Source organism: Centroberyx gerrardi, chromosome 7 (assembly GCF_048128805.1).
Source record: "Centroberyx gerrardi isolate f3 chromosome 7, fCenGer3.hap1.cur.20231027, whole genome shotgun sequence".
Classification (NCBI taxonomy): Eukaryota; Metazoa; Chordata; class Actinopteri; order Beryciformes; family Berycidae; genus Centroberyx; species Centroberyx gerrardi.
The window spans coordinates 25,978,515-26,006,384 of NC_136003.1; the positions used below are offsets into that span (position 1 = coordinate 25,978,515).

The window sequence follows — 27,870 nt, forward strand, 5'->3', positions numbered from 1 at the left end:
GCTTACTTGTAGTTCAGGATTCACATCTGAATCACATATTAATTTGCATTCTGAGATCAGTTTGCAAATATATACATACACTACCAGTCAAAAGTTTGGGCACACCTGATTGAATGTACTATGTTTTTTATTCTCTTAAAGCCATTTTGATCTAAAGGCTTATGCTTAAAGGCTTGAAATTTGTTTCTTAGACAAATATAAATAGTGAAGTTGATGCCTATGTATGAATTTCTTTCCAAAGCCTTTGCCTTTCCATCAAGGCAAAGGGCGGCTACTTCAAAGAACCTAAAATATAAGATAGTTTTGATTTGTTTAACACTTTTTTGGTCACTGCATAATTCCATTTGTGTTATTTCATAGTTTTGATGTCTTTACTATTATTCTAAAAATGTGGAAAATAGTAAAAATGAAGAAAAATGTGGAGTGTCCAAGCTTCTGGCTGGAAGTTTATTTACAGCAACATATGACATATTATCCTTGTGCCCATGCAACCCAGTTGGGCTTTTGAAATCAGCTCACCCGCCCATCACTAGCACTGCTGAACTTGTGCCTCAGTCCTAAGGGTGCAGAAGTAAAACAAGACACTAGAGGGCAGCCAATACCCAGCAATAAACCCGGCAGTCCAGGTCCCTGACATCTCACCAGGCTGTCTGTTGCCTGCAGCTCCCCATTCAAATTGAATTATACTGTGAAATAGGATTACGTGTCAAGCAATGCAATGATTGAGCACAATTGTTGGAGTTTGGCAGGAGAGTGGAATAAAAAGGAAGCATACAAACACGCATTTCTATTTGTCATGCTGATGTGAGTCGTCTGTGAAACAACATTAAGATAAGTCGATCCTGGGTGCCGAGTGATGGGTATCTTAGCATTCACACTGCTTATTTCAAGTGAGTAAAAAATAGCAGAGCCGCTTGTCTGGGTGCTCCCCGGAGAGTATACAGACTGAGTTATGGCCCTATAATTATGTGCAGGAGAGAAAGTGTGTGTATGAATGAACGTGCTCCGTTTTAAAAGGCGTTTTATTATGGTTGCTGTTTCTCTAGATTGTGGGTTGGGGAGCGGATCTCCCTTTATAGGTTGCTGTTTCCTCTCCCAAAGAGCTGCCTGGTACCCTGGGCAACTGAAGAGGCTGGCTAGAATTATACAGAGACACGTTTAGAGTCTGAAATAATCTAATAAAAAAAAAATAAAAAAAAGAGAGATCAAGGAACCTCCTGAGTCGATGAGCTCATTCCCATCCTTCATCAGTGTCTCCTGCATTGTAATGAGGAGTGAATCCGTGTCTGCACACACAGTCGGATGGGTGGGAGAGAGCAGTCATCTTGAGGACTCTCCTCCACTCCGAAGTCTTTGATGTTTCAGTCATATTGGATTGCCGCGGCCTCGTCTCCTCCGGTGACCTCTCACCCCTGACCTTCCACCTTAAAAGGTCAAGTCCCTCAGTACCAAGCTTGTCGAGCCAATTAACCCCTGAACTGAGATCAATTAACCCTTTTACACCAGCACAAGCAAATAACACCACATGCATTATTAGCAGGGTGCAGAAAAACCAAAGCAAAAGGTCGATCCAAAGCAAACAATGCTGATAGAAAAGGGGGGCTGACCTGCAGGATAGGAGAGACCGACCGGATCTTCTTCTGCACTGTCTTATCATATAGATGATAGCCGCAGAAAAAGACAGGCAGGTGGACAGACAACGGGGGGAGACGGACAGACCAACTGAAGCTCATCTACGTGTCTAATTAAGCAGAAATGGAGCCGTACGTGGCGCCAAGTGACTCGGGGGTAGAGATATCTCGCATTTCAGTCCATTAACCTGCTCTTAATGAACTGTGTGTTATTTGGAAAGTCTTTATTAATCACACTCCACTGAGGTGACGTTCAGTTGCTCATCAGTGTTCACCGTGTATGTCAATACTCCACAGCGGGGCTCTGGATCACTGAATGGCCTATGGGGAGGACAAGGCTGGGCCAAACAATCTGATTACAGCAGGCATGATGTGACAGCCAGGGAGGGGGGAGGGAGGGGGTGGGTGGGGAGGTGGCGGGTGGGTGGATCGATTTGTTTAGCTTTGCAACAAAACCTAAAACCAAACCTCCACCTAAAACCAAATATAAAGGAAATATGCAACATAACCAAGCAGCAATCAAAGAAGTATCCTTGGTTTTCCATAGCACACATGCTGTTTTTGTTGTGACAAACACTGATGCCGGAAAAACAGACTCTGTCCGTCCCAATCAATGATTTCCACCCACCCACAGTGATGATTATATCTAATGACATGCTTGGTGCTGAGAAATGCCCACAAAGTTGTCAGTCAATTAGCTGGGCAGTCCGTTGTGGGTTGAACAAACTCGTGTGAGAAATATTGGTAAGGAGAGAGAGAGAGAGAGAGAGAGAGAGAGAGAGAGAGAGACTCATACAAGCAGAACAGATGATTTTTGTTATGTGCTAGTTATTTATTTTTTAAAATTATTTGATTCATTTGTATTTAAATGCTTTGGCAAGAAAAAGCAGATTGAATTGGAATGAACCGAATTGAATTGAACTGAATTGAATTGAATGAAAAATGAAGAGGGGGAGTGAAAGAGAGACAGGGAGGCAGAGAGAGAGAGAGAGAGAGAGAGAGAGAGAGAGAGAGAGAGAGAGAGAGAGAGAGAGGGAGAGAGAGAGGAGAGAGAGAGAGGTGAAAGGGGTTGGAAGAGAGAAAGGGAGATGGAGGGAGGGAGAGAGATAAAAAGGGAAAGAGAGAGAGAGAGAGGCTGAACTAGAGAAGGAATAGAGGAAGAGAGAGAAAGAGGGAGATAATAGGTGGAGAGAGAGAGAGAGAGAGAGAGAGAGAGAGAGAGAGAGAGAGAGAGAGAGAGAGAGAGAGAGAGAGTAGAAACTGTTTAAACGTGTGTGCGCTCTTGCCAGTCTCGGCATCGCTCAGTTCCTGCAGGAGGCTGCTTCATCCCTCCAGGATCTCCACTCACACCGATGACAAGACATGATCTGCCCACTTCCCAGTCTCCCCACTTCACTCTGAACTGGGATTTCATGCACCGGTTTATTATTTTGCATGGATGATAACGTCGCATATTCATGGATTTCTCATATCCCAACTAATTTGACTCAAACCCGGGATTGGTAAGAAAAAAAAAGAAAGGGAGGGCTCCAAGTGGTTTCCAGCGGTTCCTGGGTGCGTGGTAGCAGCAGCTCAGCCTGCCTTGGACATGGGACCGTGCGTCAGCCGTGAGGGATCCGGTACCGGAGGAAGAGCGTCTTCCTGAAGCAGGAAAAGCCCGTGTTCGGGAGTTTTTAATTTTTTATTTATTTATTTTCTTTATTTTATACCGGGGAGGGGGAGCTGAGTGTCTCGCGCGCCGGAACGATGCGTCCCAACCGCGGCTTCATCCTGCTCCTCCTCAACGGAACGGCGTGTTTGGTAAGAAAAGAGTGGGAGTGGGGAACAGTCCGGGTCGGGTCATCATGCATCCTGCTGCCAGTTAAGCGTGTGTTGTTCATTTAACACCTTCTGCATGCTGCTGGTCGCTGCGTCTTGGAGCCTGGTGGCTCAATTCAGTTCAGTTCACTAAACCCTGTTAGGTACCGCAACGTCCCCGATCCCTAATGTCTTTTGCCACCAACAAACTTCCAAACTCGCTAATATAAATACACTGCATTTCTAGAGACGAAGTGAAGCGATGACTTATGTCTGAAAATATATTATTATTTTTTTGGTCAATATGATGATAAGGCAGGTCACAAGACAGTCTTGCACAGACGCAGCTTTAGGGAACATTGGTCCTTAACGCTCCTGGTGTGTGTCTTTGTTTTTTAGATGTGGCTTAGATGTTTTTTTATTATTATTATTCCTCGCTCTCAGTTATAATATTGCAAACTACAAGATTAAATTGGGCTCACTTGTGCTTGCGGTATGGCTAGTGTCCCACACCTTCCCATGCCCTGTGACACCCATGCTTGCAGCGTACGGAGCGCACCGTACACCGTGACTCCGTATCCACAGTCAGTCAGTCTAGTCTGCCTTGTGCGTATTTGGAGCGTACAGCCACACAAGCCGAATAAGCACTCCTCTTGCTTTCCAAATTATTGGAAAATTAAATTATTATTAAACTAAAAAAAAAAAAAAACACGTCCAAATCTATAGTAAATTGAATGAACTGCAGGCAGGCATAGCCTATTGGCCTGAGCCAGTAATGTAGTAGTAAATAGAAAAGGTGGATAAAGTATATGACCTCCAGTTGGTGATCATCATAAGGAAAAAAACAAACAAAAACAAAACCAAAAACACACACTAATATAAATCAAGCATTAAGAAAGCATTTCAGCATTTAATAAAATCATTCATATGTGTGTGTTTTTATTAAAAGACTCCTATAGCCTCATATAACTTACATCAGCTTGACTTATGTCAGCCTAAAAATGTGGTAAAGGTGGTATTGTGTAGATACAGATACAAATCTAGATAAACTGATTTAAGGCGGGTTTACCCTCCACTGTATCTCTGGCCTAAACTGTACATTGGAGGTCACTAATTAATTTTCCATTTGTACTTGGTACAAGACAGACATTTTTTTTTCAATACCAAATTCACTTGCTACACACGCAGTTGCTCCTCAGGAGTTTTAGCAAGGTGATGTCTAGGCTGTCCTGCCCGTCATCTTAATAGCCTAAGACAGGGGTTCCTCTACTTTTTCATGTCAGTGACCCCTAAACAGACGAGTGTCAAGCCAAGCACCCCTGTTTGTAAGCTCTTTGTCCCAGCTGGAGCCCCATCTGAGGTGATTGTTACTGTCAGATATGATTAAATACAGAATTTACACTGTAGGTGGGGAGATAACAGTGGGGAGAGTGAGACCTGTGATCAGAATAGCCATTCTTTTATTCTGTTCTCTCATTGGGCTAACTTCTACCCCCACTTTAGGAGCCACTGCCCTAAAACACTGATGTGTGACATCAACTGTTTATAATAGTTTAATGAAATGCTTCCACAATTTTGGGACCCTAAAATCAAGTTTGAACCAACCCATTCCTGTTTTATGCACGCCTTGCAAATTTATTAAAAAGCCGTGTTTAATGAGAAATCAGCTCTTGATTCACATGAGAAAACTTGAAAACATCCTTCCTTCCACCCGGAAACCCCCGGGCCGAGCAGCTCGCTGATCACAGAGCCCAGGAAATGAACGGCTCCGTTTTTCTTTTTTAATCATGAGGACAGAGGTGCAATGGAAATATTCAATTGATGTTGCATTGCCTATTTGATGTGCCTGTTTGTTTTTGGCATCTCTTCAAAGGTGACCTTGTGGTTTCATCTAAAAACATTAAGACTCTAAATATTCTGCTGCTTCAAAACTGAGATAATGGCTCTCCAGGTGATTTGAAGTGTTACAGGCAAGGCGACCTCGTCTTAATTGACTAAACGCATACAGATTTATCTCAGACAGAGCTGTTTAGACAGATCAGTGTGCAGACTGAGAGAGAGAACAGACCACACATTGAGTTAAAATATGAGGGATGAGAGCCTCAGATATTCCAGCCGTTGTATAACTGGATACAAGAATGTGAGATAATAGGCTTAACGCTCACTCTTCTGTCTTCTCTTGGTTCTGGGAGCATTTTATGAGCTGCAGGGCTGTAGCCTATTGTAACCCAGAAGGTCTGCAGCTAATGATAATGAAATTAATTGGGGCTTTTTCTTTTCTTTTTTTTCCTCCAGACCATGTATCTATGAAAAAACGTACATGACATCCCTCAGCAGGAGATCTTGGGTAATTCATTAGCTGCGTGGCATTGATAAATTATGGAGCAATTAATAAATTAACTAACTTTTTATTATGCGACAGAGCAGTGATTAATAATCGTATAAGCCTACTATGCATTAAACATTCGATTTGGATGATTTTCTATTGTAATAGCTTTGCAATTCTCAGAGTGTGTTAAGGTCTCAAGGGACATTTTTCAAATGGATACTAATATAGACTGCTATTAACACAAGGTGCCACTGCGGTTGTTGTTTATATGATGGATGATTTGTTTCAAATGTTGATTACTCTCTGTATTTGAATGCGGGGTTATGAATAATATAAACCATTTCAGCTGCATAATTGACTGCTAGAGAAATTGTGTTTATTTATGGCAGGGGCTATAGTTATTTGTCATTTCTGATGCTCAGCGAGCTGACTAGATTTGTTTTTAATGAAGTAAATGGCTTAAGCATGTAGTTTCATAGAGTCAAGTGCTTATATCAAGAAAATAATCAGTGCAATATCTACAATGATGATGTTCTGATGTTTACCTGGAATCAGTCCTAATTACCTGCCAGTAGTCGGTCGAGCAGAGCCAAGGCGTGAAAGTTATGACCTCTCTAACTCACAGAGTTCACCCCCAAACACAGCCAGTGTACGCAAGGTGACTCAGATAAAGCTATGAGCTGAAGAAAGGAAGGAAAGACAGTTGCCTATAGGAGATAAGTAGGCACATGGGGAGAAAGGGGAAGCAGGGAAACTACAAAGTGGTGTAAAGAGGAAAGAAATGAGAGAAATAGTGAGCGAGAAGAGGTCAGTGTGTAGAAATGAACTGGGTAAAGTGCTATAAAAAAAAGAATGACATAAGTACATAACAGGACATAATAAGTTAAACGTCTGTGTAATAAGAGAAAAAGCCTCTCAATCACAGATCACAGATCCACAGTCTTACTCCCTCTCGCACAAAAACATCCAAGAAAATATACTTAATCCACGTATAATTGATGCTGCAGCGGTGGCTGAATGGCATGAAGTGCAAGACTGACAATTTGAATCCCCAGACCAGCTAGTGAAATCCGGAGGTGGGGAGGCGGGGTGTGTGAGGGGTGAATGAGAAGTGCTCTTCTCTTCAACAACCTCAATAACTACCAAGAGAAGAATGAAGTGCCCTTGAACTAGGCATTTATCTCGCAACTGCTCCAGCGGCCTGCAGACCCTCTCTCTCACCCTGCAACTGTTCCAGGCCGCTCCACTCAGGCCTTTCCTGGAAATACGAATTTGCTCTCAGTAAACATGCCTGGTTAAATAAGGGTTAATTTGAAAAGGTACATTTTAAAATGCTATTATACATTTAAAAAAAAAAAAAGAAAAATCTGTGCACACTCAGACACATGCAAACATAAATGTCTGCACATACACACACACACACATACAGTACACACTAACCGGAGGGCTTATTTGTTATGGAGCTCGGGTCTTGCATTTGCATTGTAACCTTCACATAGTAAAGATCGCTGGGGATGAAGAAGCGCGGCTCTCTCAGACATTCTCACGTTGAGCTCACAGCCGCTCGCTTTCACACAAGATGAGAATGTTCTGGGAGGGAAGTCATGTGCCTCAGGTAGCCTCTCTGTGGCCATGAGAGACAGGGCTGCTTTATATTCCCTCTGATTGCTTTCAGCACAGACACACACTGGTCATCACGCTTGATAACTGAGTTTCCCGTCTGTAGCTGTGCACAGAATGTCTTCTGTGCAGATTTCATTTCTGTGCGGATATTCATAGGTATTCCAAGGCCCGTGTACCGTATCCACTGTGAGGTCTCTGACTGCGCTTGAATGTAATTTGAAAATATAAAGAAAACATGAAATCAGCATGGATTCAAGTAGACGAATGAGGATCTAGTTCCTTTATGCTCTCCATTTCCAAACTTTCACAAGCATCCTCCATTTGACTTTGTCGTCCGCCAGCACGTTTTACTTATTTATTTAACCAGGCAAGTCAATTAAAAACAAATTATTTTTGACAATCAAAGGCTTGACAAAAGCCAAAAGGCCTTTTTACAACAAACAAAGCAGCGTAATTGGGCTTCACAACACGGAGCAACATAGCAATAGGACACTTAAATCACAACAAAGCAGTACAACAGTAAACCAAGACAAAACTGCTGCATAGTTTGCATGGCAGGCCAGAAGACAGCATGAATACCACATTGCTCAAACACGTACTGTACAAATCTGAAGAGACTATATAAAGCGGAGGCTGTCTGAGGTTAATTCTAACCACATCAGACTCCTCTCCCCGTTTTGGCTTGTCAGAAAGTCTTTGATTCATGTTTCTTAGATACCTGCCCTCCTATCAGGGTCGCTGACCTTGTCCGCCCAGATACATCCCCGGCTAAGCAGAAACACCACCCTGATCCTGTGAAAACAAACACAAATCGAAAAACCTAACAGTCTGATACAGCATATACTGCATGCAGACACAAATGTGAGACAGCGGCAGCAGCCTGAATACTAATCTTTCTGGCTTCTTGTCTTTCTCTCTCTCACACACGTCTCCTTCTGTCTTGTTTCCTCTCGGCCATCATTCTTGCAATCTGCATGTCAGACTGTAAAGCTCCTGCTCTCCACCTCCCATCTCTGTCGATCTCTCACACACAGACACCCAGCGCACAGTAGTCATTCATAATTGTCAAATCTCTATCACAAGAGAAGGTCGGCTACATAACCGCGGTGCTACAGACACATCTGTCCTGTACCTCCCCCTATCAGCAGTAGGGCCCGGTCATGAGGGGGCAGTTTGAGAGGGGGAATTGGGAGTCCATGGCATCTTCCTCAGCAGCACAAATGTATGCACTCCCCGTTAGCTATCCATTTAAGGGAAAAGAACAAGTTACACACCCACCGTTAGACATTAAATTAGTCAAAGCATCAAGCAGGAGACTTAAAAAACGGAGCCTATGAGCATCAGTGAGTCAATATATACATGAATAAGCAGCGGTCGCACATGGGGCAGGGAGAAGGGCTGCTGGTGTTCTAATGGACAGGCTCCGCGGCTTCCTGCCTGGGGTATAAAACAGCTTGAGATATGCACAGCCACGGCATGAATGACCCCAGAGGTGCGCCTTTCCCCTGACCACCCGCTGAGGAACCCAGCAGAGCCTCACCCCCCCCCCCCCCCCCCCCGACCCGCCCCCACCCCCCTCCAGCCTCCAGCAACCCCATAACCACAGAGAGAGAGAGACAGACAGACAGAGAGAAAGAGAGAGAGAGAGAGAGAAAGAGCATGCTCCCTGACACACTGTCAGCCTTTCATAGTGAAGCGCAGAGCTGTCCTGAGACAGAATACATTGTCTGCACAAACCAGCGCAATTTATTGTGGCATTGGGAGACTGCAGGGGAGACAGAGCAGACCCTGGAAGAATATATGTAGGTTTGTCTGCCGGTTTGGATAACTAAGGGTGGATTACAGAATATAGCTTAAAGAAGAGTGTCTCATCGCCTGGGGTAGAACGAGTGGGTGTAACTCACGGGGGATAGAGATAAAGATGCACATGACTTTCACATGGAGGAATAACTAAGAATAGGAAAATCCATAACAGACGTTTTAATTTGACAATGGTAGAAGTTGTTTTACTGCATTGGGAAAATGCAGGATTACCACACCGTTCTGGAACGTGTCAAAATATTACCACAGAATGAGATTTGAGGTATGGAAGAAACAATATTAGATAGGGCGATGCGGGACCGAGGGACACTGGTTTATTTGAAGTGGGGGATACTGAGCTGTCACCATATGTTAGCACTGAGCGAAACCAAAGCCTTCCTGGTGCAGCGGGCTCTGAGGCTCATGCTGACCTCATCCGGGTGTGACCGGAGCCGCTGGTTACCTCGCCGCAATGAGACAGGGGAGCAAAAGCCCATTTGTATTTTCAATTCTCTCACAATCTGTAAACAGCCTGTTCTGCTTGAACGAACATCTAGTGTGGAGTTCACCAGCATGCTGCCTAGTGATGGTACAGTGATTTTCAGGGTCGGGGGTTGTGCATGTGTCCAGACAGGCCTCTCTGAGGGTCTTTAAGGGGGGACTGGGGAATTACGCCAAGCTTGAACATTTCAAGTACAGTACATGGATAATAGGAAGGTTTTTTTTTTTTGCAGAGTACAGTGAAATTGAATTCGCAATTGCTAAGGAATGTATGTGTTGCAGTAGAATAGAGGACAGCAATAATGTCATGTGCAGTTGAAGTACAATTTATTTTAAACCTTTACTTATCCAGGTGGAAAGTCAATTTCAGCACGCATGCTCTTTTCCAGCAATGCTCTGCTTCACATTCACAGTCTTTTGGCCGATATTTTGGCTTTTGGGGGTTAAGTGCCTTGCTCAGTAGCAAGGGGAGAGCAGTACTCATTCTTCATATTTTCCAAACCAGCCTGGGCATTAGAAGCGGCAACTGTCCAGCCACAAGCTCGCTTCAGCAACCTTCTAGGCAACCGCCGCCACCATTTGTGTTTGTAAGCTCTTGGGAAAGTGTTCAAAATTCAACGGAAAGACAGGATCAGTAATAATCTGACAACAGCCCTTGATAAGACAGCACTCAAGTGGGGGGTTTTACACCCGGACATCTGTGAGACGATACTAGAGTCCTCTCAGCTTTTATCAGACGGGTGTGAATACTGGAGCAGCGCTTTAATCAGCTCCGTCCCATCAGCCCCTGCTTTGCTCCCTGCTCCCAGGAGGAACTCTCTCCCATAGTGTCCCCCGCCACCCCGCTCCGCCACCTTGTCGATATCTTATAATGTAAAAATTTGATAGCCAATTCGGAGCCATGCTTCTCCCTCAGCATACAAAATGAACCGTGGTCCACTGGGACCACACAACTGAACCTGTCCAAAATGGAAGAAAGAACGGATAGGGAAAAGAGAAAAAAAGGTTCAGTGTGCTGAGTTTGTTCACCCATTGCAGATGTAAGCTCCGGCGACCCCCTAGAAGCCAGAGTAAATTATTCATTAAGAGTCAAATGGCTTGTTTCTTGTGAAATTACCTTTCTCTCTCCCACCTCTTCTCAGATTCACACTAGCCAGAAGAATAATTAGTTATAAGGGCACAGACATTTTTAGACTTTAATCATGTAACAGAGAAGTCTCCTGCAGTGAGCATATTAGATCTGGAGATGGGGAGAGCATAGAGAAAAAAAAAAAAAGCATAAGGCATTGACGAACACTTAAGAAATCTGAGCTGCCTGGGCCGTTAATTAAAAATTGATGTCATATTAGAGATGAAGATTTCAATTCAACAGCCAGAGGAAAATGGAGTGCTTATTGAACTTGTCAGCTCCCCAGGATAAACGCACACTTTCAGCCCCGCTGTGTGGCTCGACAGGCAGGTTCTGTATATCAACCACATTGTACCAACTGCATTTTCAGGAAGCCGAGAAGTGAAATTTGAATGTGTAAACTCGCCGCACGTGTAATTTTGGAACAATAGCCGACGTCTGTGGTTGACACACTGGCCTGTCACCAGTGCCTTAATGCTTCTGAGAGAGTTATGGCACAGGTTTGAGTTAAGTTGCTGCCTGATCTCTGCGCTGTATTATGGCAATAGTGTGCTGCCGGCACCGGGGGAAGGGGGTTAAAATGGTGTACCTGTCACTGTAACAGGCTGATTATTGCCTGTGGAACTGGCAGGCGTGCGCCCCCCACCTCCCCTGCAGGGAGAGAGGCCTAGGGCCTGTACTCACTAAGGCTGAATGACTCACAATTACCACAGCGACAGAGCCTGCAGCCACCTCCCATCCTCTCCAGCCGTTTCACTGACTCACTTAGCACACATGACAAATGACAAAATCACCCCGAACCTCCACCCCCACACTAAGACCTCATTGCCCATCGCCCACACTTTGCCTACAGTACTGGGATACATTTTGCTTCATGATACAAAACAAACTTATTCTGAAAGTAACTTATTGTTTTCCTACAGAATATAGACTTTCAAAGCAATACTTTGCGGTGGTAGAATGTTTACATGTTTTAACATTGATATCGTAGTATGACCTAATGAACAGTATTTTGACTTTACAGTAGCTGGCCTGGAAATTATCCACCATTGCACAGAAGGCTCCAACTCTTGTTATCTATGCAAAGCAACAGGCGAAAACACTTCTTCAGAGTTATGAGTTGAACATATTTCACGTTAGAATGATGACTTTTTGGACTGTATTTTAAATATGAAAGCAAGTGAGTGAGATCCTAATGAATACCCAAGGCAGACAATATTAGTGCTTGACTGTTGATAAAATAATGTGGGGTTATACGTGTTAAAAAGTGAAAGTATTCCACTAAAGTTAAATATCTAAAAATACAACAATGAACACTGAAGTAGTAACACTGGGGTTATTCTGCACTACTTCAACTTGCTTACATTGCACAAGTCAAGGTTGGCACCGTCTGATAGTTAAATCTTACACCTCATATACTCTCCCAGTTAAATGTGCTCTAAGCTTTTTTACCCCCAGTGTAGCTGGAGAGAGAGAGCTGCAACAGTATGCAGTTTTCCAACATGGAGTCACAAAGTTGTGTAATATGTGCTGCTTGTGGTGATATTTCTTTAATGATGCGGGACATGTTGAGTTATGAGCAGCCATAGCTGACCTCAGTGACCCCGGTGTTCGCAGGAGCATCGTTCACAGGACCACCGACTGTTTGAACACAACCAAATAATTCATTCTACAGGCTACCTACTCATTATAAACTTCACCTGCAAAAAAATAAAATAAAACACTACCAATTAAAGTATTTACGGAAAAAAACAACCACACAGTATGTCTTCTGTTACTGTGGTACTGCGGCAGTCATTACAGTGCCAGCTACAGTGTGTTTTTTTTCACAGCCATATTAAGCTCATTCTAACATTTGTCTTTGACAATGATGCTGCACACTGAATCTGACACCTCCAGCAGTGCCAGACGCTTAAATCTTCTGTTCAACAATGGCACAATGCTCACTTCATCTTTCTTCCTCTAGCCTGGCCTTTCAGGCTCGCTAATGAAGACAGCCCTAGAGAGAGGGATGCCTTACTGAATATGTGAGCTACAACAAAGCATACTGCAATATGTTTTTTTCTCAGATGCTATGAGTGTTGGCGCCATCTGAGAGTCACTCTAGACAAGTGATAGTGCTGGCGAAATTACTAGGATCTTAAATGCGAAGGGCAGTTTCATAGAAATCGAGAGTGACACATTTCCAAGAACCCTAAAGGGCCTTTTTGTAGGCCACTGCAGGGACTCCTAAGTGCTATCTGGGGAGGCAGGCAGAGTGCTACCCTCTGTGCCCAGCAGCCACTGGCTCATTGAGGGAGAGAAATCAAACACAATCTGGTCCTTCAATAGGAACCATGGGGAACGGAGTATTTGTCATCAAAGTCGTGCCGCCTGGCCCCAACTCCCCTATCAGGAAAAAAAAAAAGACGCATCTGAAGAGATTAAAATCAATACGTCTTCAGCTCTCCCAATTTTTTTTTTTATTCATTATTAATGAGTTAGGGATTCTCAGAGACGCTATCACAACTATCTGATTCAAGGAGGAAGGAGTCCTTGTCAGGGCGGTTGATGGTTTTTGTCTGAGCGACGGTCCCTGCGGTGAAGCTGAAGGATCTGAGCGGCAGTGTAGCAGACAGGTAACCAGAGGAGAGGGCGTCTGGGCCATAACGCCCCCGCGGGAATAAGGCCAGATTGAGGGAAGGGGAGTCCTCTCATCTGAGTCCAATACCAGACCACAAACACAACAGCGGGAATCCTCGCAAGTCAAGTTGCAATGCGATACACGTTGTTATGAAAGGAAATACATGTTTTTAGAGAGACAGAAAATCAATACCGCTGACTGACTGTGGTGCAAGTGAACAAATCTGAGTGAACTTGAAAAACCTGCATAAAATGGAGTAAAAATGAGTAAGACTTAATAATCCTGACTAAGCCTGTATAAGGAAGCCCAGGCAGTCAAGACAGTGGATGGATCAGAGCACAGACAGAGATACATGCATTATGTATCATTGTAAAACCCCTGCGCTCTCGGGGCACAGCGCACACACACACACACACACACACACACACGCATATACAAATTCACTCTGCCACTCACTTCATCGCTCGCTCACATTTGCATCACTTATAGTTTATCACAATTCAACGTCCGCAGTAGAGAGAACACAAGCGTCCCCTCCAACGCCAGATCAAAAGGGCAGAATAACGCCGGACTACCTGTTAATAGATCATTACCATCGAATAATTACCCATTACTTTGCTCTCACATTCACACACTCCCGCCACAAAGCCACTGCTGAGCTGAGCACAGCCACGCTATCTTATCTCTCTCCCTCCTCTCCTCTCCCCCTTCCCTCAGTTGATGTTAACATCTGACAGCTTTGTGTGTGTGCCGATACAGATTTTTTTCTTTAATTAAAACATTGGAAGTCTTAATTGGGCATTACGCTTTATTCTTCTGCACCCCCCCCCCCCTTCGAAAAACCCACCCACCCCTCACACACACACACACACTCCTCCTCATCCACCTTTCATCCTCCAACCAAATCTTTCGAAGCAATAATACTTCCCCTCTATTCAGACTCACACCGCGGGGCTTAAAAAGCAAAAAAAAAAAAAGTCCACCTTAAAACGAGATTCACAGCTTAGTCTACTTTACTGAACATTTTTAGTCATTAGTTCATTCAAGATACATTTTCTCCAATAACGCTGTAACCTGTGACGTCTTCAAGCAACCTTTTCTGAACCAGTTCCACTGAAAATAAGTAGGAGACTGAATTTGGAGACGTTGAGACAGGACCTCCGATGAACTTTTGGCAATGTAGAAATAAGTATTCTGCAACTGCTGCCATGAATCAAGTTAATTTTGGCGCAAAACCACAAACAAATACTTCATGAGAACATTAATCGACCTCCAACCTCCAGTGTCAGTGAAATAACTTCAGAAAGTGCGTCTTAATGGCAGAGTATTGTTTTTCAGAATTCTATCTTTTGAAGAAAATTGTTCACGCTCAGAAATATCGATTGAACTGCCCAAGACCATGGGAATAACGTAGTTTATGTGAATTCAGTTTTGGTGTGGATTTTCAGTTTAAATCTGTTCTTTGATCCCTCAGGCCTCTCAAGTAGCTGGAAGGAGGCATATGAGCCCATTACTAGTGAGCTTGGGGAATTACATAGGCTCTGTGAAAACTAGACATAAAGGAGTATTTTCTCCCTCAGCCGGGGTAAACAGAAGAACGTAATAATAGCAATACCTGCAAAATTTCAACCATTTATTTATATATATAACATTGATAGAATGTCACGGTTACTACCACTAGAGGTATGAACGGTAAATTAAGTATCGATTAAACCTATAATTTGTTTTCTGTCCACGTTTCTTTCTCCCTTGCTAATAACTGCCTACTTTCTTTCTCTATTTTCTCACTGCCCCCTTTCTTCTTCCCTCGCTCCTCTTTCCACTCCCCCTCCTGCTTCCACCTCCTCTTTCTAGTTGGCCCTGGGTCAAGAAGACGACTCCTCGAGCCCCAAGAGCTCTTCAGACGACTCGTCCAAGACGGTGGGTCTCCTGAGCGGGCAGGCTCCCCTCTCCCCGCTGAGCCGCTGGATGCTTCACAGTAAGAGCAGAGCTGCTAACTCCACCTCTCTGGAGCTGCCCTACCGCTCCCCGGTCCCTTTCTCCAAGCAGGAGTTTTCCAAACAGGAGTTCTGGGAGATGCTGGGCAGCGACCTGCTCAAGCCCGACACCTCCAGCTCCAGAGTCAAACGCCGGCCCATCGTTAAGACCGGCAAGTTCAAGAAGATGTTCGGCTGGGGAGATTTCTACTCCAACATCAAGACGGTGCGGCTCAACCTGCTGATCACCGGCAAGATCGTGGACCACGGTAACGGCACGTTCAGCGTCTACTTCCGCCACAACTCCACGGGCCAGGGCAACATCTCCGTCAGCCTGGTGCCGCCGGTCAAGGCGGTGGAGTTTGACCTGGAGCGCCAGAGCGTGGTCTACCCCAAGGACTCCAAGATCTTCAACTGCCGCGTGGACTATGAGAAGGTGGACCGCAGCAAGCGCACCTCGCTGTGCAACTACGACCCCTCCAAGACCTGCTTCCAGGAGCAGACTCAGAGCCACGTGTCCTGGATTTGCTCCAAGCCTTTCAAAGTCATCTGCATCTACATTTCCTTCTACAGTACGGACTACCGCCTGGTCCAGAAGGTTTGCCCGGACTACAACTACCACAACGAGATGCCCTACCTGCCCTCGGGCTAGAGGATACGTAGGAGGGGAGGAGAGGAGGGAGGGGAGAGGAGAGGGGGTTGAGGAGGAAACCTGGGCTGTGAATCATCCTTACTGCCGCTGTGGCAGCGAGAAACCTTAAAAAGCCCTCTCTGTAGCCTGACTATTGTAACATGTAAAAACATATATGCAAAACAAAAAGTACAGTATGCAGATAATGAGGCATTTGGAATGCTTGACTGCAGCATTCATTAACTGGACTGGTAGTGAAGATCACATACCGGCAACACGCACATTGTTACCTCAACCCGATTTCCAAATACCACCTTCTTCACCAGCTACTTCTCTCTGTATCATTACGTCATTTCTGAATGTTATCCGTCTGTCCTTTCGATCACCCTTTACGATATTGCTCTTCTGCAAAGTCACAAGGCAGTATTTTTAGCGAAAACATGCATTTACACACTGCTATATACGATTCATTGGAGAATTGTATACACATTCAGAATTTATTGCAAGCATCGCGCGGTGTTTAGCGTCTTACAGTGTAACGACAGAAAAACCGGCGATTTAATACCGACCAGAGAAATCATACAGCATTATTTCTCTCACAAAGAGCAACTGAATGTAAAGTGTAACCACAGGATCATTCAGGTTACACTCAAGGTCTTTCTAAAGGGCATCTTATTTTTTATGTGCACTGAAGGCCATCCTACAACAATGTTACAAGTCTCCTCCTCAGTCCCTATTCAGTTACTCAGTCCCTGTCCGCATTCTCATATATGTAAGCTTCCCACCCAGGCTGTGTTAATGTGCAATGTTTACTCTTAAGGTCTACCAAATCTAATCTCAATATATCCTTGAGTTATGTCACCTCCATTTCAATGAAAGAGGGAGAGAGAGACAGATGGACAGAAAAATAAAATAGAATTTGCAAGAAAAAGCAATTGCTCGACAAAGATTTGGGGCTAGGGCTTAAGACAAGTTCAGTGCAAGGGAAATAACTAGATTCTGCATAGAGATAGAATTGGCCCTCCGCACTTGAGAGAGAGAGAGAGAGAGACGGGGGAGTGAGAGAGGGAGAGATTCAGTGAGCTCTTTTAATTAAAGTGGAGGGGAGAGAAGGAGACGTAGAGTGTGCAGCTCCTTCTATTGTCCCCTCTGTATGAAAAAGATTACATTTTGTTGCCGTCAGGATTCCTGATTTCACGCCTTGATAACTTTGACTGTGTGGGGGAGATTGCTCTCTCCCGACAAATACTGTGTTCACTAAAGTCTGCCCGTTATCTTGAATAAATGAAAATATTATCATAATAATTACATATAATTTAATCTCCTTTAGAACTAATTAAGGTTTCAACGAGAGGGCGAAATGTATTCCTAAAAATCAAGTCAGCGGGTAGGAGGATAAGAGCACGTTCTTGGGGATTGTTGTGTTTTTGCAGGGAGCCGGCAGCCAAAGCTCAGCCCAGAGTTAACTGCTCTCATTAAGATAAATGGCCACTGGCTGGCCCATCTCATGTTGCTCTCACAAACAATATCAGCGGAGAGCAGCGCACAATGGAGCTATGAATTAGGTATCCTGACATTTTGTGTGCTGAGAGGGTTACAGCCATTCTACTTCTAAGGACACAATGACTCCACGGTTCATTAACAATGAACAGTCACAAGCCAGGTGTAAAGAGTCATTAAAGTGATATCACATAACCGGTTTGATGCAAATACAGTGTTACATGAGTGGTAAAACCCAGGCCAGATCTGTGCATGTGTATGTGCATGTCTAAACTGTCCAGTAATGTCCCAGGAGGGGCCCAGCAGCACATGGTCACATAAAGTGCTCCTCCTGCGGGGGGTAGCATTAGGCCAGAAAAAAATGGGTTGCTTTGGCTGCTGTGTCTGAGTGTGGAGAGCAAGAGTAGGAGGGGGAAAACAACAGTCACAGGGCTAAAGATAGTAACAAAGACCTATAAATCTGCACATCAAAGCTCTGAGTTTTTAATTTACTCTTAAAGAGGGGGGTAGCTCCTCTCCATCCACGGCCAAATAGAGTTCCGGCCCGGAGCGAATGGCAGCAGAGCTGAAGCAGGCCGGCAGGGGACAGACAGTTACGCCACCCACAGCCATTACAAAGGCTGTTTATCTGGCCAAATAAAACCGCTGTCTTCCCTCGCTTGTGATTGTTTTATCGGAGCAAATATTTCGTTCGGTATATGCAACGGCTTGGCCGCATCCCTCCCTTGTTGACAACCACTGTTTGCGAAACAGATCTGCCTGGCTCATCTCTAAGTGTCTCACAATCAATCCTCGCACAGGGACTTTTCCTGAAGAGGCTGCTATCAATCACAGTGCCAACTATGAGAAGCCATGTAGGAACAATTTGGGTAGAAGTAATCAGAGTCTGATTTCTGCAACATCACAAGGCCCTGAAATCATAACAGTTTCATGTAATATTTATTTGAAGACACAGATACAGTATCCCAACAGAACATGCAATATAAATGTAGGTTAGGCAGCGACTCAAACTAAAATGGTTCAAGCAGTGCTTGACAAATGTGTGAAGGCCCTTTTCCAGTAGTGCTGGACCAGATACAAACCCTCATGTATGTAACACCAACCAGTGTGTGCGACCACTGCCACTGCCTCTTGCTCTACTCATCCATCTCCTCATGCTAGTCATCCCAACTGTCTTGGCCCCGTTACCCTCCAGACATCCCGTGTTACTCAGCCATATGCCCCGCTGTCTTTGCGCTGTGTCCTTTCCCTCTGTGTGACCTGGCTGACTAGTCTCAGTCTCCATGCCCTGCCCGGTCTTGGCTACCTCCCTTGCCCTGGCATTGAACCCCACTGTGGGTAGTTCCTCCCCGCTCCCCCCCACCACCACTCCCACCCCACCCACCCTCCTGAGCACAGTGCTGGGCTGAGCTGGCTAATCTCTCTGAGCTTAACATAGAGCCAACTGAACATCGGCAGTGAGAACTCCCTCTCCCCCTCTCTATCTATCTATTTCTCTCTATATCTATATCCCATCAAACAAATGCGCGCGCACGCACGCAGTCTTAAGACATGCTGGTTTAGGTATTTCCTCTTGCCTGTTCAAAGCATCTTACATAAGCCCCTGGATCGTGAGGACATGAAATCTCCTCAAGAGCATGCCAACGGAGTGCCCGACACAGATACGCCCCAGTAACCTCAATACTCCTCTCCCCCTCCAGTAGGACATCCTGAGAGCAGCTGGATGCTCACGCATCTTTGGAATCAAAGCTGGGCAACAGAATCCCACAGCACTGCACTGATGTAGAAAAGACAAGGACACACTACCTGTTAGGAGAGCTGCTGGGACGAGGCCCCTCACTCCGCTCCTTACCGATCCTCTCAACCTTACAGCAATATTCCCATCGAGACTCCGCCCTGCCTCTCCGGGTCGAGTTAAAGTGAGGCTGCTGGACTAATTGTAAGAAAAAGTCATGTTGCTGTGAGATGGGCGGTGTTGTTGCGGCAGCAGCCTTATTGTTGACCGATCTAGTGCCAACGGACATGTGGATACTTGGCCTTAGAGACTGCAAGACAACACTAGTCCGCTCAGCAAAGAATAGTAACAGAACCCGACAGTCAAAAACATAAAATATATATATATATATATATATATAAAAGCTAAGAGTCCTCAGACCTGAATAAAGTTGTATTTAAATGTGGGTCATGCAGTGGAGTTTGTCTGTTTTATCTTTTTGTTTCAGATTGTTTTGTTTCTCTGTGTCATGTGGATGATATAGTGTACGGATGATATGATGGCATTTACTGTGGTTTTCAACATTCTAAAAATCAATAAAGTACACAAAAGTACTTAACACTTCAATTGTAGAAGAACAGACTCCAGTCTTATATCTCGTTTTGCTTGGCAGACTGATCAGGAGGTAGAGTGTGTCAACAACGCTGAAGTCTTTATTTTCTCGTATTTGCATACCCATACTGTGTGCCAGAGGCAAAGAAAAGATGTGACAAAAATTTGTGCTAAGGGCCTTTCCAGATACATGCAGAGAGAGAGAGAGAGAGAGAGAAATAGAAGGGAGAAAGAGAAAGAGAATGAAGAGCAGAAAGGAAAATGGGGTTGAGGGAGAGAGGAAGGAAATGTTTCAACTGGAATGATGCATGAACACAACTCCATCCCCTAATTAGCCTCCTCTTTCTTTTCCCCCTCTCCCTCACTCTCGCTTTCTTTGTTGTGCATCTTTGCACTCCCCTTCATTTTAAGATGTAATTGACATTAAATTCGTTCTGCTTCTTAATTAAATCCCAGACAACTGTTAACGAGGGGATGAGTTCAAACATTCAGCTCACAACATCCCTTTAAACAAGATCGATTAAGGCATGGCTGGCGGCACAGCCAGGCCCTCCATCCCCCTCCACCGCTGCCAACGCCCCCTTGTTCCCATAAAAGCGCTGCCTGCCTCAGGATAACCTTGCCGGAGATGATGAAAGGGAAGCGAATAAGTCAACATCAAGATAGAAGAATAGAAATCTAATTTGGAAGAAGGCAGAATTCTCGTTAATGTGAAATCTATGAGAGCGGCGTACTGGCTCACACATGCGCATGGACACGCACAGGCAACACATATGCACAGGCGCACACACACACACACACACACACACACACACACACACACATATACAGACAAGAGGCAGTGAGGAGGAGAAGGCGCTGAAGGTGATGGCAGGAAACAACAATCTTTGATAATGGACATGAGAGTTTACAACAGGGACGGAGGCTTCGGGTTCTCTGGAAGGAAAAACAATTGAAGAGTGTGAGGAAGGGGCGTTTCAGCATGAGTAATGGGAAGCTGGACAATAGTCAATTGAGAAAATAACTAGTGATGGCATGAAGAGGCGGGGGAAGGCGTGCAAAGCTTAAAGTGATAAATAGACATTCAGAAAAATAACCTTGAGGTATGAAAAAGTGTGTTCCCGAAATACTAGACAAAATATATGAGTAGAGAGAGAGAGAAAGTGAGTGAGAGAGAAGGGAAGAGCAGACGCCTTGTTAGCACCTTGTTCCTAACTGCTTTCAGCATGGCCATCATGCTTGTAATTTAATCTTGTAAAGCAATAATTACCCATCATTTGCCACCATAACATCTTACACCCCAAATGTAGTATCTCTCACACTACACACTGCAACATCATCCTCTCACTAACAGCCTAACTCACCCGCTGCACTCTCAGTTCTTCACACTTGGAAATCATTGTCAACTAGGGTTCGACCGATATATCGGTTTGCCAATATATCAGACCAATATTGGGCTTTCATTAAATATCAGATATCAGTCATGTCATCCACCTCTGATATGATGGAGGTTCCTCTCTGACCACAGCTACAGAAAAACAGCCTGTAAAACCTGCAATGAGGTTTAATTTTCTTTGCATTTCATTTTTTTCATTTAATACTTCAATCATTTTTTTGTAAATGAATTTCTCATTTAAAGGCAGTAATGTGTCCCTGAGTTTCCTCTACCATTGAATAGGTGTGGTGAGTCACTGAGCTGCTGACACTAAAAGGATTTCATCAGTCTGGGTTTCAGTGGAGAGTTTTAGTGTCACATGATGGTCTAAAAATGCTGTTTCAGAGGCTTTTCCACCCTGAAAAGAATACAATTCTGGGAGAAACACTTTTATTTGGCATAAAAATTGTCAAATTTAAAGATATTTAAAATTGGCACAAAATATTGGCAGCTCAAACATCCATTATCGGTCAATCCCTAAATATCAACACTTTCATTTGTATGATGAAAAGCTAGTCCACCGTTAAGTGGCCCTGTCAAGTATCACCACACTGCAGGCCTTATAGAAACTGATTAGGCTTTTGTTACCTGGATACCAACTCCTTCCAGATGTAATTTATTATCAAACCTTATCTCGCTGCACACGCTGAATTCAAATACACTTGATGTTCTTTGCTATTCTGGATTGTGTGTGCTGGTGGTCATGGTCACGCACTTAACACGGGCATAAATGTGTAAATGCAAATATACACATGCACGCACTGCCGACACACAGACACAGAGATACACACACACACCACACACCACACTCACGCACACACCACTCACACACACACACACACACACACACACACACATCTTAAGTGGTTTCATGCTCCAGCATCCTAATAGTCTCTCTGGCCCACCATGCCAATCATGGAGATCAGAGTAGAGCGGACAGGCGGACAGGCGGGTGGGCCAAGTCGCGTCTCGGCCATAGAGCATCATGGGCTGTGGGAGACGGCTCATATCAGACAAGGACAAACACAGGATCAGCTCCTCAACCTCAGCCGGAGCCCCCAGCTCCATATTCATGCCCCCCCCCCCGCCCTGATGGAGCTCTACCCCTATCTGCAATTCACTATATTTCTACACAGACCGGACACACACACAGGACACACACACACACAAGATGGAGGCAGAGAGAGAGGAAGGAAAATTATAGTGAAGATTGGAGGGGTTGAGGAAACGACGGGGGTGGAGGTTTGGGGGGGGTGGGGGTAGGGGAGGAGGGTGGGGTTGTGAGATATTGTTGGAAAGGAAGGAGTGCCGCCTGAGGGCTACAGCGTGGTGGAGGGTGGAAAAGAATAACTGAATAAACTAATTAGAAGGGCAGAATCTCACAAACACCTCCATCATCAAGTAACACTCCCTTCCCCCACTGCAAAGCACTGTTTATCTGTTACTCATTCTTGTGCAGAGAAAACCAGACTTTGAGATGGAAATACTATTATCAAAGCTCAGGGTTTTACACTTCACTGCGTCTTGTTACAATAACACGAAGAATAGAATTTGTATTTTTTTTTTTTTTTTGTTGGGTGGTGACAGCTTTTGTACAGCAAATAGCTATACACGTCAATGCCAGTGTGGAAATTCAAGCTGGGTGTCTGTGTCACACAGTGAGACAGTATTAGCTGAGGGCCATGATGAAGGCATTAGGGCTGCGATCTCTGTATTAGCCCGAAAAGAGGACATTTCCACTTAACTAAAGGAAGCGGTGGAGAGGAGGGGTGATTTAAATTCAGTGACAAGGCTTTAAATACCAGCCAGGGATCACAGTTGTGCCCTTTGGCAAAGTAATTATTCACTCCCTTAGAAAGACGATCAGGTGTGTGTGTGTGTGTGTGTGTGTGTGTGTTTGAGTAAAAAGGGAGGGAGTGGGGGAGGTGTGAAATGTTACAGTTTCTCCTCTTTTCGTGTAACTGAGAAGTGTTTATGCCAAACTCTTGAGAGGAGAGAAGGAGTGTTCTGCTAAGGGGCTTATATCAGGTGATAAATGTGAGAAAGAAGAGAGCCAGAGAGAGGGAGGGAGAGAGAGAGAGAGAGAGAGAGATGGAGAGAGAGAGAAAGAGAGAGCAGGCAGTCAAGACATAAAACAAGAGCTGGTAAAGGTTAGCTTTCTAGCCCTCCATCACTGTCTCTTGCCAGCTTGTTCTCTACCCCCATCCATTTTTTCCCTCCATAACCTTCAACCAAACAAGGCTTGACATGATCTCCGGGGGAAGAGCTCTCCCACTGAGGCCAGACAGAGGCCCAACCCTGGGGTTGATGGGATGAGACTCTCATTGGGAAACTGTCCTTCAAAAACTGCAGCCTGATGGATTTTTTGGCCCTGGTTTTTCCTCTATCTCTCTCTCTCTCGCCACATCCTCGGTGCCTTCCTTCCTTCTGGTAATGCATCCGTCTCCCTCGTGCTCCCTGTATTGCCCCCCCCCCCCCCCCCCCCTTTTACTCTTCTTCTGCAGGTTTGTTTCTGCTGACAGTCCTGTCCTCAGTACTGCAGGGCTCTGGCTTGATAAGTCAAACAGGGTGTCAGGGGCCCTGGTGCTTCTCGATGACTTTGGGGCTGATCACAAACAACCCCCCCCCAAACACACACACACACACACCCCAACCTCCCCTCCTCAGGCTTGTCATGGGAGCGCGTTCGGTTCGGATCATTATCGGCACCCCCTAATGGGTTTCATCAGGAACCCGACCATGTGCAGACTCAGCTGCAGACAACGTGCAACACCCTCTGCAACACCTCAATCGATCTTCATTTGCTTCAACTTCCTTTTCTTTTCTACCAATTTCATCCTTTTCTTGGGAGGGTTGAGGACACCGATCTCTCAAGCAGGAGGCTTTCTTTATGTTTTTCTCTCCTCTTAGTAAACTGAATTTTTTTTGACAGGGTTGAATTTTCACCTGAAGACAGATTGTGAAACAGTCTTGTTTGAGCCGTGTGTCCTGCTGAGCCCAGAGCTACTCCAAAACCAGGACTGAGCCTCAGGCGCTGGAGGAACAGTGATATTACAGCAACATATCCCCCTACAGGCACACATTACAAATCGTACACCCATAAATGTTGCACAAAAATACAGCTCCCCTTCCAAAACACTAAAATACACTCTATGGACAAACATTGGTTCACTTCGGGAGGTTTCTTCCGCCGATGTATCAACAGACGTTATTGGAGTTCCTTTAAATGTAAAGATGAAAAAGTTTGGCCATGTTCCCTCTGTAAAGTGTGCGAATAAACTGCTTGCTGAAAAGACTCCTCCGGCTTTTATCACGGTGGATGAAGTGAAATCGGAGGCTGGGCCATCGCCTTTACAGCCCAGTAAAAGGAGAAAGCTACGATGGAGAGAGAGAGATCGTTGCAGGAAGGTAATTGGAAGTCTAGAGCTTAATGTGACCTCTCAATGACAATGGATCCTTCATACAGTAGGTCACTCTCTGACGTGCTAAAAGGGGATCGCAGCGCTGTGCTTATCAATTATTTCACATGTAGTGTTGGAATAAGCAAACCGCCGGTCTAGAACCATGATGAGGGCAAAAAATCTGCTCCAACCTTGCAGCTCCTCCAATGTGCATAAATCAAAAAGAATCAAAGCAATGAAAAAGTGTCTGCTATTGTTAGAGAACAACTGGATGGACCTCACGGTGACGAAGGTTAGTGCAGCCTAAATGTGTTGGATTTTAATATTAAAACTTTGCCAATTGTTGAAAAATGTCATTTCTCTAGAACCTTGCTGAACCGGTTCACCAAGGCCATGAATTCATGAATCCTTGAATCCTTAAATCCATGAATTCATGAATCCTTCACAATACCAAACATATCGTATCCAACACCATCACCATGCATACCGTATTCAGCACCACCACCCTACATACTGTATTCTCCACCATCACTCCTACTATTTTTAAGTATTTACAACTGGAAGCCTGACAAAGAAACCTGAGTTTTGTCATTGTCTCTATTCTGAGGGTGTTCGCTATAATATGCTGACACCCTGCTCATTTTAATGATAGATATCTCCATTCAGCAAATATTTTCCTGCTCATTACCTGTAGAATAATGTCAGCTCTGCTGCCTCTACCCTCACAGACCCCAGCGCTTTAGGCAGGATTACAACTCCAACCCAAATCAGCACATTATTCCCCAAATCATCTGAAAGGCTTATGACTTTATAATGTACTCAGTCCAAACATGACCAGCTACATCATATGCTATTCTGTCCTGAGGCCCAAGCATGACCTTAACAAGAGCTTGCTGTACAAGTCTCGACGTTAGCTATAAAATTTTCCCATTGGGAATAATGGCACACCAGGGAGCCAGTGCCATTTGCCCTAATATACTGGAATATGCCGACCTTCACCTTAAAGGTTTTAGCGTACTACTATAACTTGCATTTTGGCTTTTAAATAATTGGATTATTGAGGTTGCATGGGCCAGGGGATTCTAATTCATCGCTGGATGCCTCCTGCATTATGATGATTAATGGCTGAATCTGCCGAGCCCGCCTATCGGCTTCAGGTTTTCTTTTCAGACACGTATAACACTGGCTGGAATATTATTTTTTATTGTGAGATTTTTCCATTTAGAGACCGTTTTGAAGATCTAAATCATGCCCAGTGCCCCTCCCCCAAACACACACAGACCCACAGATACACACACACACACAATGGAGCTGCTGGGGTAAGCCAATTCCTTTCACACTGAGGGATTTCTTTCTGCATCAAACAAGTCAGGCAATTGGAATTATGACCAGGGTCAATGCTTCAGATGAAACACCAAGACTCCCCTCTCCTGCTAAATTCACTTTCCCCCCACCCGGCCTTGCCACTGTCCTTGACCCCTCTTGACCCTTCCGCCTTGGGGGAATTGAGTTATTCAGCAGTGTGGCCATCACCCTGCAGCCATAAGTTTAAAAGCTGACCTTACTGCCACTCGCAAACATGGTAGCCAGAGCACAGGCTTATTGATGGAGGCTCTTTAACATGGTTCCTTTGTCTCTGCCCGAGGCGTAAGGAAATAAATCAACTTTACCAATGTCTTCTTAATCCCCCCCTGCGTCTCCACAGCCCAGTAGGAGCTGACGGTTACCTGGGGTCAGGGGGAAAGGGCCGCCGCTGTCAGTGTATACACAGGCAGTGACATGTCACTCTTGGTAACGGCTATACAATCTGATCTACAGCTCATGCGTCTAATTGGGTTGGCGGGTGGTCCTCTCTCCCGTGACTCCATCCATCACTGTTGTCACAGCGACGGTCAGAGGATGCACATTTTGATGCACATAAATACAATCACGTGCACACAAACACGAGAGTGCATGAGCGTGCACACATGAACGCCTATGCATGCCTGTACCTGTACACCTCTAGATAAAGCCATCCACGTCCCAGCAAATGCACACATACACACAAGCACATGACGAAGGCAGCAGTGTGTGGGTGGAGAATTAGGGAGGAAGGGAGGGTATGTGTGTGTGGGGGTGGGGGGGGGGTGGAGGAGGGGGTGGAAGAGGGGATGCGCTGTGGGGGGAGGGCAGCAGGACGAGGGCGGGGAAGTGGATGTTTTATGAGGCCCTTAACATTTACTTCCCCAGCGTTTCAATCCGCCGTGTCTATTAAGGACGGGCTGCTCCTCCTACGTGTTCCCCATCCATCAAAGAGCGAGCGACACGCGACCCCACGCTGACGGACAGTTCGATATGACGGAGGGAGAGAAAGTCAGTAGCAGTCAGGGGGAGGAGAGCGGGAGGCAGGGAAAGTGAAAATACAGAGAAATGAGGGAGAGAAAAACGAGGATCACAAAGTGGAATGCAGCCGAAAACAGAGCTGCAGTTAAGGAGTAGCGACGGAAGGCACAAACGAAATGGTCGAAGATGAGTTCTGCACGGAGAGCTGAAACAGCATTTCGCCTCTGAATATAGTTTGTTCAAGGTGGGCTGCTGTCCCTTTGCAGGCGCAGTCTGAAATGCTATACAGAATTTTTGACTCGGCAAAATATACCCAATAGACACTGCCTCTACAACATTTTGCGAGGTGCAGTGAAGTCAAACAAGCCATAAATAAAAAGAGACCCTGAGAAAATAGATGAGGTCTCCATTCCCGGAGACAGAGTGTGTGTGGGTCAGCGAGGTGTCCAGCTCTGTTCAGGCATTGGTAATATGTGTAGCCCCTGCAGGTCATGGCTATTAATTACAAAACTTAGCCAGCTACCCTTCCATTAATCTAAATTTAGAGTCTAGACTGAGCTCCTGCTTGATGCTGCGGCTACGGAGCACTGTGCCAACCAACCAATCACATAATAGATTTTCTGCCCTCTGGCCGACCAAAGACAAGGTCCACTATCTGCAAACTAATCATAGCCACAGTCTGACACCTTCAACCTGCTGGCAGCCAAGGTCAGAGGACCACTGACCAGCAGAGCCCAGACTTGAAGGGAGAATTACTGGTGGCAAGATGCAAATTGCAGTTGGGAGACGTTTTAGGGGAGAAATCAAGGGTGTGTACCAAACTGAGATACACAAATTCAGTCTTTC

The 27,870-nt window shown here is 45.1% G+C and overlaps 1 protein-coding gene across 1 annotated transcript; it reads left to right on the plus strand.

The window, feature by feature from the left end:
* The first annotated feature begins 3,377 nt into the window (after positions 1–3,377).
* On the plus strand, positions 3,378–16,061 carry LOC139907884 (neurexophilin-1). The gene is made up of 2 exons (XM_071894387.2): positions 3,378–3,431; positions 15,288–16,061. Exons 1-2 carry the CDS (start codon positions 3,378–3,380, stop codon positions 16,059–16,061), a joined length of 828 nt encoding a protein of 275 aa, XP_071750488.1.
* The last annotated feature ends 11,809 nt before the right edge of the window (positions 16,062–27,870 follow it).

Excerpts from the sequence above, each read along its gene's own strand:
- LOC139907884 (XM_071894387.2), top strand. The coding sequence starts at position 3,378 with ATGCGTCCCAACCGCGGCTTCATCCTGCTCCTCCTCAACGGAACGGCG. Across the intron at positions 3,432-15,287 it reads TCAACGGAACGGCGTGTTTG|TTGGCCCTGGGTCAAGAAGA; the intron begins GTAAGAAAAGAG and ends TCCTCTTTCTAG.